The sequence below is a fragment of the Sinocyclocheilus grahami genome, unplaced genomic scaffold (genome assembly GCF_001515645.1).
Source record: "Sinocyclocheilus grahami isolate Dianchi unplaced genomic scaffold, SAMN03320097.WGS_v1.1 scaffold637.1, whole genome shotgun sequence".
NCBI classification, from domain to species: domain Eukaryota; kingdom Metazoa; phylum Chordata; class Actinopteri; order Cypriniformes; family Cyprinidae; genus Sinocyclocheilus; species Sinocyclocheilus grahami.
This window is the reverse complement of record NW_015505816.1, coordinates 511,562-528,969: the sequence shown is the minus strand read 5'-3', so window position 1 is coordinate 528,969 and position 17,408 is coordinate 511,562. Positions and strand designations below refer to the sequence as shown.

Below are 17,408 nucleotides of genomic sequence, written 5' to 3'. Positions count from 1 at the left end.
AATTTTTTTTTTTTTTTTTGGAAGACTACTCTTGTGCTCACCAAAATACTAAAACAGTAATATTGTGAAATTTAAAATAACCGTTTTCCTTTTTTATTGTTGTTTATTTTTTTGATGGCAAATCTGAGTTCTTATATCCTGATTCAGTGCTCAAGAAACATTTGTTTACCTATGTTAAAATCAGTTGTGCTGCTTAATAATTTTGGGGAAATTGTGATACTTTTTTTTCAGGAAACTGAAATATAGGAAGTTCAAAAGAGCAACATTTATTTGAAATAGAAATATTTTGTAATGTTATCAAATTAACAGTAAAGTTTGTGTTTCTGAAAATGCTTATTTAATCTACTGATTTTAGGATGGGCAGATTGTTAGAAACCTGCTTTATAATTATATAAATTTATAAACTGCTTTTACAAAATGCAAAACTAAAAAAGGAAAGATGGACATAGCATCAATTGAAATAGGCCTAGTTAAAATACATTTTAAAATACATTTGCTAGCTAAATTAAGTCCAAGATTGACGTTTACGTGACTAGCTGCATCTATTTTTTGTATCCAATAACACATTTATCTCTGTTTTGAGGTACTCAACATTTACATTCTTTCTTTCTTTCTTTTTCCCTCCCAGCTGGACATTGTGGAGTTCATTCCCTCTCTGTTGTATTTTGGCTACACAACCCTGATGGTTTTGTCTTTCTGGCTGCTAACGGGAACGATTGGCTTCTATGCCTCTTATGTGTTCATACGGAAAATTTATGCTGCGGTCAAAATCGACTGAAATAATTCTTTCAGTTTTTGTTTCCTTTTTTTCTGTTTTGTGAAGCAAGCACTGACGTGTAAATTGCTGGCATGAGGCACAGCAGCGCCCCCCCTATGGACTGGAGAAATGAACAGAGATGTGTTTTGTACACCTTTCTGTCCTGCTATCTCTGCCTCAGCAAAGATGTAAAGAAACAACATGAACAGTTCCATTTTTAATGTCTGTATATCTTTTTGCACACACAACATGGGCCAAAGTGTGTCGATTTACTTTTTTCTTTAAGTTTGGGTGGGGATGTTGGTGTTGTGGGCTGGGTCTCATGCTTTTGAAGACATTGAGGGTTAGTTGCATATCTCATTTTACAAATTAGCTTTTTAATATATTAATATAACATTTGATTTCAACTTGTTTCTGTCTTTGATTCAAAACTGAGTTCCTGAATGCTTGTCTTGTATGTATGTGTGTATGTGTGTGTGAATGTGTGGTCACTCTGTGGTCTTTATATGTTGGCATGGACTGAAATTATGGGATGTAAAGACATGATGAGGCAAGGACATTAAAAAAGAAGTAGATTTCCTTCTGTTTCCTTGTGCTTGCTGGTCAATGGACCTATAAAAGACTTATAATAATGCAGTATCGCTTTGTTTGTTCTTTGCCACTAAGAGAAAGGCCTGTTTTTCAATGTCACACACATTTGATATTCCACATTAGAGAAGCTGTTTTTTTTGTAAAAAAATCTTTCTGCCATGTATTGACCACCTATTGACTATTGCTGTAGCCAAAATCAGATGCATCTTGGTGGATTTACCCCAAAATTCAAGGGTATCAACACAAATTTGTGCAGTGCCCAGCAGGTAGCGGTATATTTGCTTACATCCATGGTACTTTTTAGATTTGAACTTAAAATGGTTATAATTTTTAGCTCTCTCAAAACACAAGATACAATATTTGGATCCTAATTGTGACTCTATGCCCTAAAGTGAAGCAGATGCAGGATTCAGTAGTTTAAAACACTATAGCAAAATCTACATCTGCTTTTAGACAGGTCTGTATTTCCTGTCGTCCTCACAGGTGATTTAATGAAGAAATGCAAGATCTACAGAACATATCTTCTACAGATGCACTTTATTCTGCCTGTTGCATTGGGTCGATGTATATGTTTATGGTGTAAATACAGTACTTTATAGTGTTGCATTTTAGGGTTTTATTTGTGGAGCTGTTTGTCCCATTATGTCTTTGTTTTAGGTAAAAGCATGTTATTTTTTCCCCTTCCTCTTTTAAAAGTGTCCATTTCTAATGTATTAAATAATAAAGGTGCCAATATGTTGACATTTAAAACACCGTCCAGGTTTTGTTGAGAACATCGTTCGCTCGGCACGTTACGCGTTGAGCATTTTCTCCAATTCGGGCCACGTTGGGAGTGTTTTCTCAGAAGATTAGGAAGTCAGAGCCTTGGCTGTTCTTGGAATACAAGACAAGACTGTAAAACCTCAAATTCCTCCTGATTTAAGTCATTTTCACATGAGAAATGATGGAGCGTTATGTATTGTTGGTGGGCAGTTTGGGCCTAAAACAACTCTTTGAGATGTGAAAGTATAGGTTTGAGGTCCACTTTATAATTAAGCCTGGCTATAGCTCAGTTTTTTATTATTTGGACTTGTGCCCTTCTTGTCTTTTCATTTGTGTGCTGTGGTGTGGTTTCCTGTTCTGGCTGTATGGTATGTGAATGGCAGTTTTCAGCCATAACAGCCCGTTTCTTCTCGCACCCTCTCTGCAGACAGGAAATCAGACGCTTAAAAAAAGGACGCCAGAAATATGAAACCGTGGGTTCGTCTTTTAATCATTTTAACATAACACACAAGTCAAATGGTACAATGTACTGTACAATAAGTAAATAGGTTTGTTGTAATGTCATCTCTTTGGATCAACCAATATACAAATCTGTCAACTTTACAATGCAGCAACTGACCGCAGGTGAGCTGTGTAACAAAAAAAGCACAGTTTGTCTCCGTTATGCATTTCTTTTGTACAATTCGTCCTGTCAATCATCTTCTCCATGTTATATAAAATAGTGTAAGGTTGAATATTCCATTTTTCTGTTTTCACCTTTTTTTCCAGAAGTCGTGGTAATAAGCAAGTACTAAAAATAAAACGATTATATTGCTAAACAAGTTACATAAAAAGCTTGGAATGCAAGACTTACATTAAGCTAAAATATATCAAACTACAAGTGGATTTTGTCCTCTGCGGACATACCCATTTTCTCACTATAAGCCGAAAGAGCATTTTATTGAATCATTTTTCCTTTTCTTAAAAGTCAGATTGTTTTGTTTTACCCTAGCTTGGTTACCTCATAATTTCCCTTAATATTTTTGTTAGTATTTGGGGAGTAAAGGACAAGTGCATTGCAACAAGAGAGGAAAAGATCAATTTAACTTGGTTAATCTGTCTGTGTTGCAGAATATTGCTGGTTAAAAAAAGAAAAACACCTCTGAAAACTAAACTCAGATGCTGAGCTCCAACTATTCAGGCAGTTATTATATAAAACTTAATTTGAACCAAAAGTGCTTTTCGGGGGGCAGAGAGCTGGGAACAATTTCACACCAGTTGAACCTGCCAGCTTGTTATAAGAAATGCTGATTGAAAACACCTCAGTTATAGATGGAGCTGGAAACGTTTTTTCTTTTGTTTGTGGCAATGAGGATTTGATCAAATTTCAGAATTCAGACACAGAGAATGATTCTGAGCATGTTACTCTAACATCTATTTTAAGATTAAATGACTTCCTCAAATGTATGACAAGACAGCGTGGGAAAAGGGCCAATGCTGTTAATATTAGTGAAAATCTATCTAAAATAGTTACTCTTTTGGGAAAGGAGAAAAACAACAATTACATAAAGATGAATAAACTCTACACATTAAACTAATGGCACATACAAGATCAAATACAAAATTAAAAACATACAAGGCTTTTTTTAAAGGTTTAAAAGTGCTAGAATTCAGATCAGCTCACAGAAAACCCGGGGAGGACAAACTCAAAAATTGCCAGTAGCCTTCTTTTATTCTGTTAAACATATACCTTCCTATTTCTTAGAAATAAATGATAATTTATACATGTTTTGATAGCTTCAAGCCAAACTATGAGAATATGTACAATTCAATTTTTTTAATAGTCAAATTCATTTTAAATTACCTTTAATGTTTTTATTATTATTTATTGTAAAAATGCCAAAAAATCCATGAATGCCTATGAATCAGTATCAACCCACTAACAGAGCAGGATGAAGGGAAAACTCACTGTTTCTTATGAAACAATTATTTCTAACAAAAACACTCACAGTATAAGCAAAACTAACTCGATTATTTTTTTAGTTAGCAATTGTGCAAAAAGAAGTTTCTTCTCCCCAGGTTTTTGGTATGAAAAAAACTAATAAATGAGGTGATGCGTTGTGTTGTTGTGAGGTCCTGTTTCAACAAACAGAAAATAATATAATGACAAAACGACTAGGCAATATCCCAATCAAATGTCCCATGCTTTGAATGTCAAAGACCAGGCTGGTGACTTCTTTGTGTCTCTTTTCAGACCCTTTTCATAAAATGTTCATTTGAATCAAAGCAGCTGAAGAACAGAGAAAACGGACAAACAGTTCACGTGTACTGTGCATGTTTTCTGCTAAAAGATCATTTGCAGTTTAAAATGTTTCCAGAGTGGTCTATGGTTGCTGGCAACCACAGCACAATGAGCAGCATAATATTGTTTTGTCTTAGTTTTGCGATGTGGCCTTTTACCTTTCTATGGTCTTTCCTGCTTGTGAGATATTCACATTCACTATAAACACAGATGTGGACACAGAATAGATTTAGCCAAAGGGATGAGGTGAAGAGAGGGAGAGAAAAATACATCTGTTTGTATGAGGCACTGCTTTCACTGCTGGTATGTTGATCATCTGTTTCTTTGCACACAACTCTTCCTCGCATGGCCATTGGTAATGAATGGTTATTTGGTAAGAACTTGTGCAGTCCACTTGCTGGGAAGTGACAACTTGTAAGAGATTGTATGACAAAACCCCTCAAAATTTCTGTTTTCGTCATATTAAACTAAACCTACAGCAACTGGAATTGCGGTTTCAGCCATTTCAGTGCGACCGTGTATATGATCGTGGAGGTTAAAAACTGTACAACCAAACACACAAATAGACAGCACGAGTAAGGTCTGATCGAATACTGAGAACAAAAAACGCAAACTGAAACCTGGATCACATTATGGGCATCTAGTTCATGCTCTAAAGATTAAAGACTAGTCCATTCTACTGGATTATGCCACTATTAGTCTAGTATATGCAGGTAAAATCCCATTTTATTCATCTCGCATGGAAAAACAAGGAACAGGAAACGCTATAGGGAAAAGCTAATACTTCATCCATTTTGTTCAATAAGATGCAAGATACATAATTCTGTAAACCTGCTAGATATTTTTTTTTAATCCATCAGCAATTTTTTAATACAACTATCTAAATTACAAAATATACTGAAAAAGAAGCAATTATAATATATATTTTTGATGTGGTACTTCGTACACTGCAAAAAAAAAATCTTGTTTTTGTTTTGTCTTTTTTCCATTCACATATACCAGGGTTATCATTACAATGTATCTCTCTAAAATAAAAACCTACCTAAAATACTTTTTTTATTCTTAAAATACATATATTTATATCATGATCTGGTGGGATATTGTTGCCACGGAGACTTAAAATTAGTGCTGGAAGGAGGAAAACCGTCTTGAGACTCGGATTGCTGTGGAGTATTCAAAGGTACTTGGGTTGTTTGAACTTTGTGTGTGTGTCTTAAAATTAATGGCAGTCTATTTTCAGGAAGCGTGAAGGTAGAGTGGGGAAAAGGAGGGGATTTCAGTGGGTCATCTTGGCAACCCAAAGAGGTCAAGTGCCTTCTGCTGTAAACAAAGTGCTTCTTTTGAGAAAAATTGTAAACCTGTAAGATAACGTAAAATTTCTTTTCCTTTAGTTCTGTCAGTGATCACATTGTACCAAATTAACAAATTGTGCAGTTTATTTTACCCTCTTTGCCTTTCTATTTTCAGTCCCTCTGCTTCTTTCACATAAAAACTACTTACCGACCATTCCAACAAGTGTAAATTTGTATTATCAACACAAAAATGCTGGACGAACACATTTTTAGATGACATTTTCATCTAATCAGGTACACAGTATTTGTTTTTAAACTGCTTTTGAAATTCATATGTGAATCTGTAATAATAATGACTTGATTGATATAGATATATAAACTAATAAACAACTAAATTTGGAATAACCAATTTCACTCCTTCATTCCTTCCCTAATTCTTCCACTCCTGGCCATGAAGACGGTTTTAGTTTAAGGGCAACCAGCAATTACCTGACTTATAATCTTAATAGAATAGAGACAATATAGTAAAGTCAGGCCTCACATTTGGAAAAGAAAACGAAATTCATATATCACTTCAAACTAGTCTTTCAGAGTCTCAAAGACGGATTATCTTTTCTACATTAATCTTTTCCTTTTTCTACTAATATTATTACTTTATAAAGTATGCAGTACCATGCCTTATGGCCTACTGATGCTGCTGTCTAACTACAAAATTGTAGGAGAGGGGATGGTGGGAGAGGTTCAAAAGGGTATTAAAAAATCATAGCTAATATTCAGACAGCCTAAATAAAAGCTCCATGATATTTCATATGCTTGTTTTCCTCCAGGCTCATTACAAAGCTGTTGTGCGCTTTTGTTAAGGCTTATATATGTTCAAGTGTTCTACCTCCCCACCCCTAGGGCGAGCACTAATGCTCCTCTGCCCTGAGCCCCTGTGGCAGGCTAGGTTGGGGACCTCATTGAAAGGCCTGGTGAAAGCGAGGCAGAGTGGTCGTACTGAGGCTAGAGCTGAACACTGGTGGGAGTGGGTGCAGAGACCCAAGACTGAGACCCCCACCGGAGCCTGGTTGCTCCTGAGGTTGAGGTTGCAAAGAGGTAAGAGGCACTGCAGCTGTGGCAGCATGTGGTTCAGCAGCATGCGAAGATGCTGACAACGATGAGGAAGAAGAGGAAGAAATTGTGGAGGATGTGGAGTAACCCATGACCAGTCCTCCTGAACTCATGGGGGCACCGTAGGGTTGCAGACTGAGTGGAACAAAGCTCAGCAGATGAGAAAAGTCCATGTTAGCAGCACACAAAGACTCAGCAATGACAGCGGGGCTCTTGGACATGAGGGGGTCCCCGCAAAGGTCATCCGACAGTCCCGCCGGAGGTTCCATACCCTCCTTATTGGGCGAAGCTGCTGAGTGGGGGTCGATTGAGGGCGGCGGAGGAATTGGGAGTCCACTCTGTAGATCCATCAGGAAACTGTCCATCTCCACCTTCAGGGGCTTCTCCAGCAGGTATGAGGTAGATCCGAGCTGGTACTTGGGCGGTGGCTGAGGGTGCTGTTGTTGCTGGTTTTGCAGGGTAGGCTGCTGCTGGTGTGGAGGTGGGGAGTGGTGATGATGGTGAGGGTGGTGATGGTGATGATGATGTGGGTGATGGTGGTGCAGTGACGATGGGGGCTCCATATGGCAACCCATCCCCATGGCAGTGGATAAAGACCCTGGAACCAGTGAGTGATGGTGGCCCACACCAGGATTGGACATGGCCTGGAGATGATGAGGGTTGTACATGCCCATGGGAAAAGGGGTGGCACCATGGAAAGGCTTTGCCATCATCGAGTCCTTGATAGGTCCCATGCTACACATCATAGGACTTATCTTTTCTTTCACAGCACAAGGTGAAGAACCAGACCCAAGTAAACCCAACATATCCGGAGACTCTGTCTTGATCTTCAGCAACTCCTGCGAGTGGCTCTTCTTGACATGCCGCGTCAGATGGTCCTTCCGCCCGAAACGTTGGGCACAGTACTGGCACAGGAAGTCTTTGCGTCCCGTGTGAACCACCATGTGTCGGCGAACATCCTTTCGTGTATAAAAGCGGCGATCACAGTGGTCACAAGGGTGTTTCTTCTCCTTGGCACCACCTGAAGACTTGCCTGAGTGGCTCTTGAGGTGCTCCAAGAGTGCAGGCGTGCTCTCGTAGCTTTGCAAGCACACCTTACAGGTAAGATCACCGGCTGTGGCTGAGTGCATGGCCATGTGGCGCTTGTAGCCCAGCTTTGTGTTATAGTGTTTGCCACACTCCTCGCACTTAAAGGCCTCTTTGTTGGGGTCGTGAGTCTGCAGATGGTTTTTCAGGTGATCTTTGCGGTGAAACATCTTTTCACAGAATGAGCACTGATGAGTCTTCTGTGGGGAGTGTGTGGCCATATGCCTACAAAGGAGACAAAGACAGTCTTTAGCTAAAGACTAACAGACAAAGGTACATTGGAAATTTCTGTTAAATGAATTCATCATTGCATTCATCAAGTTCAGACCAGACCGCAGGGGGACGCTCTCAAGCAGTAGTGTCTACTCCTGCCCTTGGATGACCACCTTCCGGCATAATTTAGCTCCAAAACACCTGTCTGCAAGTTTCCAGAAATACTTCTAAACGACACATGCGCATGACGCTGCTGCTTACGTAATACGCACATGCGTTAGCTTGCACATGCGTCGTTTACATGAAGCGGAAGCAAGCGCATGCGTCCTGATACTCTTTCCACAATGTTGAATAAAGTCATTAATTTTGTTTTCTTTGCACACAAAAAGTATTCTCGTAGCTTCCGGTTGAACCCCAGATGTCACATGGACTATTTTACTGATGTCCTTGCTACGTTTCTGGACCTGGGAACATTGCAGTTGTGTTGCTGTCTATGAAGAGTCTGAGAGCTGTCAGATTTAATAAAAAATATCTTAATTTGTGTTTTCTGAAGATGAACAAAGGCCTTACGGGTTTGGAACGGCATGAGGGTGAGTAATTAATGACAGAACTTTACTTTTTGGGTAAACTATCCCTTTAATTAGGGTTTGAGCTAAACTTTGCAGGACAGTGGCCCTCCAGGAACAGGATTGGACTATACCCCTTTATACCAGTGGTTCTCAATTCCAGTCCTCGCGTACCACCATTTTGCACTATCCTTTTAACACAATAAACAACAAAAATGACAGCAATGAGAGAATCTGATCATAGGGATGAGCTTCATATTTTCACTCATGCCTGACCACGACAAACTGAGTGAAAAAATACACCTGAAAAGATTTCACTGTTAAAGAAGGTAGAGCCCCAGAGCACTCCCATCTATGATTATTTAATTGCCATGGACCAATGGCAGTTCAAAGCTTTTTAACAACAATTAATTCTTCCATTACACTTGAAGTATACTGTGGCATTTACATGCAAGTATCACCTACCTAAAGAGCTTATATTTGGAGCTGAAAGCTTTAGGGCAATGGGGCTGGGAACAGTGGAAAGGTTTCTCTCCTGTGTGACAGAACGCGTGGAGCCGGAGCTTGTCCTGTGAGCTGAAGAGGGCACCGCACACCAAACACTCGTCCCCACTGCCTCTCCCTCCCCTCTCCCTCTCTTTCTCGTTCTCTGTCTCTCTTTCCGTCCTCCCTGCAGCGGGACCTCCAAACACTTTGGTGGCACCTCGTCGTTCCTCGTCCTCCAGCGTCAGTGTGGCAATATGGTGTGAGGCATCGGTGGCAGCTGCTGCCATGGCAGCCCTAGGGTGCCGTTGCCATTGAAACTCGGCCGTGGCTGCCTTGCCTTCCAGGCTCTGGTTCGATATCGCGGCTACGTTTAAGGGGACGCAGGCTCCAAAATTGTCTGCAATCTGTACAACATGTGACCAACAAAACCAAAAATGAATAAACATAAGATAAAGCTGATTCTTTTTTTGTTGTTTGTTTTAAGCATGTCAATGTTTTTTCTTACACGTAGGGAGACAGCTAAACAGCACTTACCCTTTTTATATGTGCTGAAAACTTAAGTTAAGTGCTTTTCATGTCTTTTTCGTTTACCTTCACGCTCTCATCCAGTCCCACCTGCCATGACTGGAGCCGAGTGGGTGACAATACTACTCATCATTATCTTCACCCTTTCATAAAAACAGAATAAAAAAAGACATACATCATTGATTAGTTTTTTTTTAAATTTCAAATATTTAAAAGTAACACTTTAGGTTTGTTAACATTAGTTAACAGGATCAATACTTTAACAGCATTGATTAAACATTTAATCACAAGTTGTACATTTTACCATTATTTGCATTAAGAATTAACAATAAACGATATTTGTATATTATAAATATGTTAATAAATCAATCTACAATTTATAATTATAAACATGAATAAATATTAATAAATGCTTCATGTTCATGGTTGATCAACAGACATTTCCAACAATAAAAGCATTATATATCTGACATTATGGGCTCCTTACATCAATATTAGGGAAAAATGTGCAACTGCCTGTGGACATACTGTTAACTGTTCTAAAACACGTTTACTGTGTCACTATACCAGCCAGAGGGCAGTAATGTACAGAACTGTTAATAAACTGGGCAGTATCAGTAGTTGGCAATTCTTCTCTTGCTATACTGCATCAACAATTGAGGTGCACAAAGTAAGCTTTGTGTGTCCATGCATGTTCTGTCATGCATGTGTGTACATGTACTCCAGTGTTATGAAACAGTGTAAGGCTCCTGTAATCCTAAAGCAAACACAGGCACAAAGCTACCTCTAGGGATGTCAAATAAATTAGACCTTAAATAGCACTACACGTTACACAGAAAAATGTACACTTCAGTAAAACCCCATGGCACAAGTATCACATGATATTACCCCTCTGTAATTTTAGCATAGTTTATACGACCTTGATTTTATTATGCACTGGTGTACTTATGCAAGATAACATGTCCACTGGTGCTAAAAAAAAAGTTCATAATTCATTTAGAATTATTAAGCATAGTGTTTAAGACAATAACAACTGATTAAGAAAGACTATCACACCATGGCATAAGGTGATAAAACAGTTCAAAGCTGTCTATAGACATTATAGGTTTTATAAATAACCTGAAATCATTGTGTTAATTTGTTAATTAAAAAAAATGTCCAGGTACAAATTACAGACAGGGAATTGTCTAGATATATTGGAGCATTTTAAAAACATCAGTATGATCTTTTGATAGTTATGCACTTTTAGGCAGACACTTTAAAAATGAATTATTGTAACTAACTGCAAAGACTCTCTTACATATGAGAAATCCCTAAGGCTCAATAAAAAACTAAACTAAAAATCAAGGCTTCTTTAGTATTAACATCTGTCTGTATGATTTATATGTGAAGTCAACATGCCGTTTCCTGTAATGTAATGTTGAGGGACAAAATCAGACAATCATCAATGAATTATGGATGATTCATTGATTATGGATCAATGGATACAGGCACATTTGAGATGATGTTTTGTACAAAAAGCCAAAATCATACAGAAGGAAACCCACCGCAGTACCACCCTTCTCATGCTACTGGCATATCAGTACCTCTAGGGGCATTAATTCATACTTCCTATGCTTTAGCAGGGAGTGAAACACATATCTCTTTACTGATTGTTACATTACTTTTCTTTAGTATTAAGTACTGAGCATTTAACATCAGTATGGAGTATTATGCATTACCATCCCTTTACTGATGAATGCATCACTCTATTAATTATCAGTACGTGGTATGATATAGAGTATTATTTATTTCTTGATCTCTCATGAGCGTCAACCTCTAGTCAATGACTATTTTGGTTAAAGTTCAAAATCCACCTGCTCCCTGCTGACCACACAGTTGTTAATGTGGCAAAAACAATGCATAGTCACATGAGCCTAAAATTTAAACATTTACAAACACACACAGGTTACTCCTGTCATACAATGGACTTCATAACCAAACCACTGAGTATTTATTTGTTCATTTGTTGAGGTCAACGATCAATACTTTTAATTAGCAAGGATGCACAAAACTGACAGCAAATGCTTTTATGTCACAAAAGATTTATTTCAAATAAATGCTGCTCTTTTGAACTTTCTATCCATCAAAGAATCCTGAAAAAAAACGCAGCACGGTTTTCACAAACATATAAAGTACCACAATTATTTGAACGATAATAATAAAAAAATTTCCTTAACAGCCAATCAGCATATCAGAATGATTTCTGAAGAATCACGTGACCCACTCTTCATCCAATCAAATCACCAATGATAAACTTTATGGGTTTTTTTCCCTCATTGATTACCTTGTTTTATTCAGAAACAAGTCACATTACAGAAGTAAACGAGTCCCACATGACAATTCATGTTGATTTTAAAGGAGTATGTTTATCCATATGTATGTGGATAAGAGGAAGTGACAGCTGTGTGACGCTGCTGCAGTCGTCACCCAGCGGGGGACACTACTCCATTCAGCTGCTCCAGGGAGCCCTGCGCCATTGTCATGCTACTCCACCGCAAACATTCTACATGCATACATCCCATCCGTCACACAGCACATCTAGCCTAACCTGCTGTATGCACACAAAAACAAACAATTCTGACACTACACCCAAAATACTATCCATTAGGAAGTGACCAACAATTTTGCGTTTCATTAGAGTTTGACACATCAGTTAGTGGTGGTGGGCGCTTTATATATGACCATCCTCTCTGTAGGCCACACAAACTCACTCTCACTGAATGCTGCCACAGAGAGGGGAACTGGCCATCTATATTGGCTGCGTGAGTGTGTCTGAGGTTTTGTTTTGAGATTAAAGGGTTTTCACATTCCTCTGGCCCAGGGGTCAAAGGTCACCGTGTACACCATGCTGCCTCCTGTGTGCAGGTTTAAACAAAAACAAACAATTCTGACACTACACCCAAAATACTATCCATTTAGGAAGTGACCAACAATTTTGCGTTTCATTAGAATTTGACACATCAGTTAGTGGTGGTGGGCGCTTTATATATGACCATCCTCTCTGTAGGCCACACAAACTCACGCTCACTGAATGCTGCCACAGAGAGGGGAACTGGCCATCTATATTGGCTGCGTGAGTGTGTCTGAGGTTTTGTTTTGAGATTAAAGGGTTTTCACATTCCTCTGGCCCAGGGGTCAAAGGTCACTGTGTACACCATGCTGCCTCCTGTGTGCAGGTTTAACCCCTTCTGTCCAAAGGCAGCGAGTGAGAGAACAGCTAATTCAAGGTCACATACACAGTCAAATACAGGCAGTGTGCCAGATTCTGATCAATTACACTGTTACAGTGAGCTTATAGTCAAATACATGAGAAATCTGCACATTTCCACAGAAATTAAATAGCCATATTTTTTTTTTACACCAGCCGTTTATGATTATCTATTAAAATATTTTACTTTTTATCAGGCGTTTTTAACTACTATGTATTTATGTACAGTTGTATGTACAATGTACTTATTATGTTCATGTAGTATTGCAAAACACTTCTGCTGCTATTGAGGAGGGATACGGGTAAGGTTTAGTGGTATGGTTAGGTTTAAGGCTGGGTTAAGTGGTAGAAGTTAGTTAAAAAGCAAAATTATATATGTAAATACAGAAATTAAAGATACAATTTCAATACAATGTAAAACATGCATGTACAGAAGTACAACGATTTAAAGATTAATTTCAATGTTAGTACATAGTAGTTGAAGAGTATGACTAAAAATCTTCAGAAGACGTTTAACATGGTACAGTGAGGGAAAAAAAATTAATTCTTAAATTTTAATAAAATTTCTTGCCTTTTTTGTATTCTAACCACTTACGTGGCAAATTTAAACCTTCTAAACATTCAAAACACTAAACACAGTACTGTGGTAATTTGATTAAAACCTAAATTTTAATTAGTGGTCGACCGATATTGGTTTTTTGACTGCCGATGCCGATATCTTGGAAAGCCGGGGTGGCTGATGGCCGATATAAAGCCGATATAATTGTATTTATTTTAATTAATATTTAAGAAATTTGAAATAATTTGAAAATGGATTCAAAAATAATTTTGTAAAATAAATGATTGACAAAGTATTTTCCACAAATAAATAAATATTTTTTATAATTTTATAATTAAAAATGAAGTAAACTATAACCAACAGAGCACTCAATATTCTGGGAAGTTTGTGTGCATTGGGAATCATATTTTTTCAAATAAACCCAAGGTAACATTCATAACACAAATCATACATACAGCACACAGTGAAAATGACATGAATATGACAGTGGGCAAGTTTAGCATAATTTGAAACTAAATCAAATCACGAATTTATGTTTAAAGCATTCAATTTGCACGGACCGAAAGTCACGCATAGAACATGCGATCATGCAGGTCACATGCACACTTCACAAGATCTCACAACTGGATTTGACTAAGTTTGCAAGGTTTGTTAAATTTTCATTAGCCATTCAAAGATTTGTTTAAATGATGTAAATGTGTATTTGCTGAATGCTGACGGCAAACGAGAAAGTATTATAATGTTTGCCTTTCTATTACTAATAATATAAAAGCAATCTTTGTAATACTTTTTTTATACATTTTAATTCCTTTGTTTAACAGTTCTATCGGATTATTAGACAGACTTCTATCCATATTAGACAGAACTGAACGATGACAGCGAACAGGGAGAATGTGAGCACTGTGTGCTCAGGCGCTGCCGCACTCAGCGCCGTCAAAATAAAAGTCCAGCCTCGAAACACATCGGCCAAACAGAAAAACGTATCGGCCAATGCCGATATTTGTAAAACGCCAAATATCGGCTGATATATCAGCCTTGGCGATATATCGGTCGACCACCAATTTTAATGCAAAATATCAGTACTTGGTCCATAATAAGTATCACTGCTAGCATGAATATATTCTGGCCTAATTCAATGCAATCAACTATCAATAGAAGTAATGCTTACAAGATGTTCACAAGTTGGCAGAATCATTTTCTATAACTATTTTGTTTAACTTAGACTAGAGCTACAGTATTACGAATATTTTATTTAAATATATATAGAAGATATAATATTGACTCCAGCAAAATACTTTTTATTACTAGAAGAAATAGAGAGAATATTAAGAGTACATAAATAAAACCTTAAAGAGAGCCTTTTCTTGAATGTTTGTTTATGAAGACGATTTCAGCTGAAATAAGGACTGCCTACTCCTGTCATGCAGTGACTTTTAAAAATGCAAATGTTTGCAAAACATCTACCCAATCAGAGAGCACATCAAAAGGTCAGTGAGTACATTTCTGTTGAACTTCCACCAGGTGGGAGGGACATACAAACAAGAAAGATGATTTGATTTGATCTGCACACAAGTACAAACTTTACCTGTCCTGGACACAAATAAACTGAATTTATTCACTCAAATCGCAAACCAAAAGTCAAAATATTTCATTTGACATGCAAACCACATCCGTTTCACTTATGAGTCAGATCAAATATACTCAGTCCCTAGGCAAATTAGAAAGTAATAGATAAATAAGTCACAAGAAACCAATAAAACACCAAAATTGAGACATTTGTTCAATAAACAGACAGGGCTATGTGAACCCAAGCCTCAGTCTTCACGAGTCTCACGTCTGTGAGGGGTTTATTAACACAGAGGCACACGACTCTCAACGTGTTCCGGAAAAAAAAGTTCAGTTACCAAAAATAGCCCGTGAGTTCACCATACTGAGCTAAAGTGACAACAGCCACGCTCGAGAGAGGGAGACGAGTGAGATTACGAGTGTGGTAGTTAAGCAAAGCAACAGATGGCACAGAGAGCGAGTGAGAGAAAAGAATGTCAGAGAGGAAGGAAAGAGGAAGGAGAGAAAGAGAGAGAGAAAACAAATAGAAAGAGAGGGACGGTATAATATAATATAATGTGATGTATAAACTACCAATCAAAAGTCTGCCGTGTGTAAAATCTTCTCTTGTGTTTTTGACAGAAGTCTCTTATGATCACTAAGGCAGCATTTATTTGATAAAAAATACAGTAAAACATTTATATTGTGAAATATTATTAATTAAAATTTTAAATAACTGTTTTCTATTTAACATATTTTAAAATGTAATTTATTCCTGTGATGCAAAGCTGAATTTTCAGCATCATTACTCTAGTCTTCAGTGCCACATGATCCTTCAGAAATCATTCTAATATGCTGATTCGCTGCTCAAGACATTTCTTATTATAAATGTTAAAAAACACTTGAGCGGTATATTTTTTTTGTTTAATATTTAAAAAATCTTTGGTAAAAAATGTATTTTTTGTCACTTTTGATCAATTTTATGCATCCTTGCTAAAGAAAATAATAAAACTTCTGTCTAATTTAAAATAAAATCAGCAACTTTTGAATGCTATATATAGAAAAAAGATGCTTTTTTCCAAATAAAATTATGTGGTTGCAGCATCTACCAGCTAATAGGGTCATGCTTGCCAGGTACACCTTGACCCTTTAAGTCATACAACGGAATCTGGTTATTTTGGGTGATGACTTACAAGTATAAAAAAATTAAATATTATGATCCAGACCATATTTTACTAACAAATTACGCAAACCTGAGAAAGAAAGAAAGTGCATGCAATAATGAAAGTGAGTGACTGTGAGAAGAGCAGCCTGCTCATAGAAACCTACAGTTTAAAAATAACAATAGTTTATTTGCCTATGACTAGCTAACAAACACAAAGCTGCCACAACAGCTTCTCCATCTATGATGCCAACAAAAACGGCACAGCTATCTTGCTTTCTCTCTCCCTCTCCCTTCATGTGCCATTCCTGTGGTTAAAGTGGGCACATATGTGGTTTAAAGAAAAATAAAAGGATTAAAGTTCTATTGAGGTGGGATTGCAAAAAAAACAATTAATCACGTCATCCAAAAACACTCCACTGAAAGTCTCTCCCAGCAACATGACAGAACAGATACATAGAGCACCACTGCAACATTTAAAGGGATAGTTCACCCAAAATACATATGTGGTTTAAAGAAAAATAAAAGGATTAAAGTTCTATTGAGGTGGGATTGCCAAAAAACAATTAATCACGTCATCCAAAAACACTCCACTGAAAGTCTCTCCCAGCAACATGACAGAACAGATACATAGAGCACAACTGCAACATTTAAAGGGATAGTTCACCCAAAATAACAAAATTCTGCAATCTGTCATTTACTCACTCTCATGTCATTTAAAACCTTTATGGCTTTATTTATTTGGTGGAACACAAAGGACGATATTTTGATGAATGTTAAAGGGGTCATATGATGCTATTTTAAAGATAATTATTTGGCGTATTTGGTGTAACAGAATATGTTAACATGCTTTAATGTTCAAAAAACACATTATTTTTCAAATACTGTACATTATTGTAGGTCCTCTATGCTTTCAACAAAGCCCCCTCCTTTGACAAGCGCAGTCTGCTCTGATTGGCCAGCTGACCCAGTGCATTGTGATTGGCCGAACACCACAAGCACGTGTTGGAAATGTAACGCCCCTTACAATAATCGCGAGCGTCAGCTTTCAAAGTAAATATCAAGACAGTTAATAATGTTGTTAGTTTTACCATCAGTTCAAGCCCGAAAGGGCAACAGAGTCGCGTGACAGACACAGTGATGATGCAGTACACAAGCCGCGGTTAAGACAGCTGACGTGCTATGATTTCTGACAGGCAGTTCACTCTCCTGTGATGTGACCC

General features: G+C 37.6%; 1 protein-coding gene and 1 long non-coding RNA gene across 3 annotated transcripts in view; both read right to left on the bottom strand.

Annotated features, from left to right (window-relative positions):
• Positions 1 to 552: 552 nt before the first annotated feature.
• Positions 553 to 12,906, bottom strand: LOC107558238 (uncharacterized). Its single transcript, XR_001605469.1, has 3 exons — positions 12,895 to 12,906; positions 5,877 to 5,883; positions 553 to 915 (listed from the first exon to the last, which is right to left on the bottom strand). It is a non-coding gene; the product is annotated as an uncharacterized lncRNA (long non-coding RNA).
• The window catches only part of LOC107558237 (zinc finger protein PLAGL2-like), a 39,116-nt gene continuing 28,125 nt past the window's right edge, over positions 6,418 to 17,408 (bottom strand). Inside the window, exons 2-4 of one of the 2 annotated variants that reach the window (XM_016241866.1) lie at positions 9,679 to 9,812; positions 9,124 to 9,548; positions 6,418 to 8,104 (exon numbers count right to left, since the gene is read on the bottom strand). In XM_016241866.1, coding sequence (XP_016097352.1) covers positions 6,640 to 8,104; positions 9,124 to 9,431 — 1,773 coding nt within the window. In that variant the 5' untranslated portion in view covers positions 9,432 to 9,548; positions 9,679 to 9,812 and the 3' untranslated portion in view covers positions 6,418 to 6,639. The remainder of the gene's footprint in view (positions 8,105 to 9,123; positions 9,549 to 9,678; positions 9,813 to 17,408) is intronic. The other variant, XM_016241867.1, reaches the window with a different exon arrangement.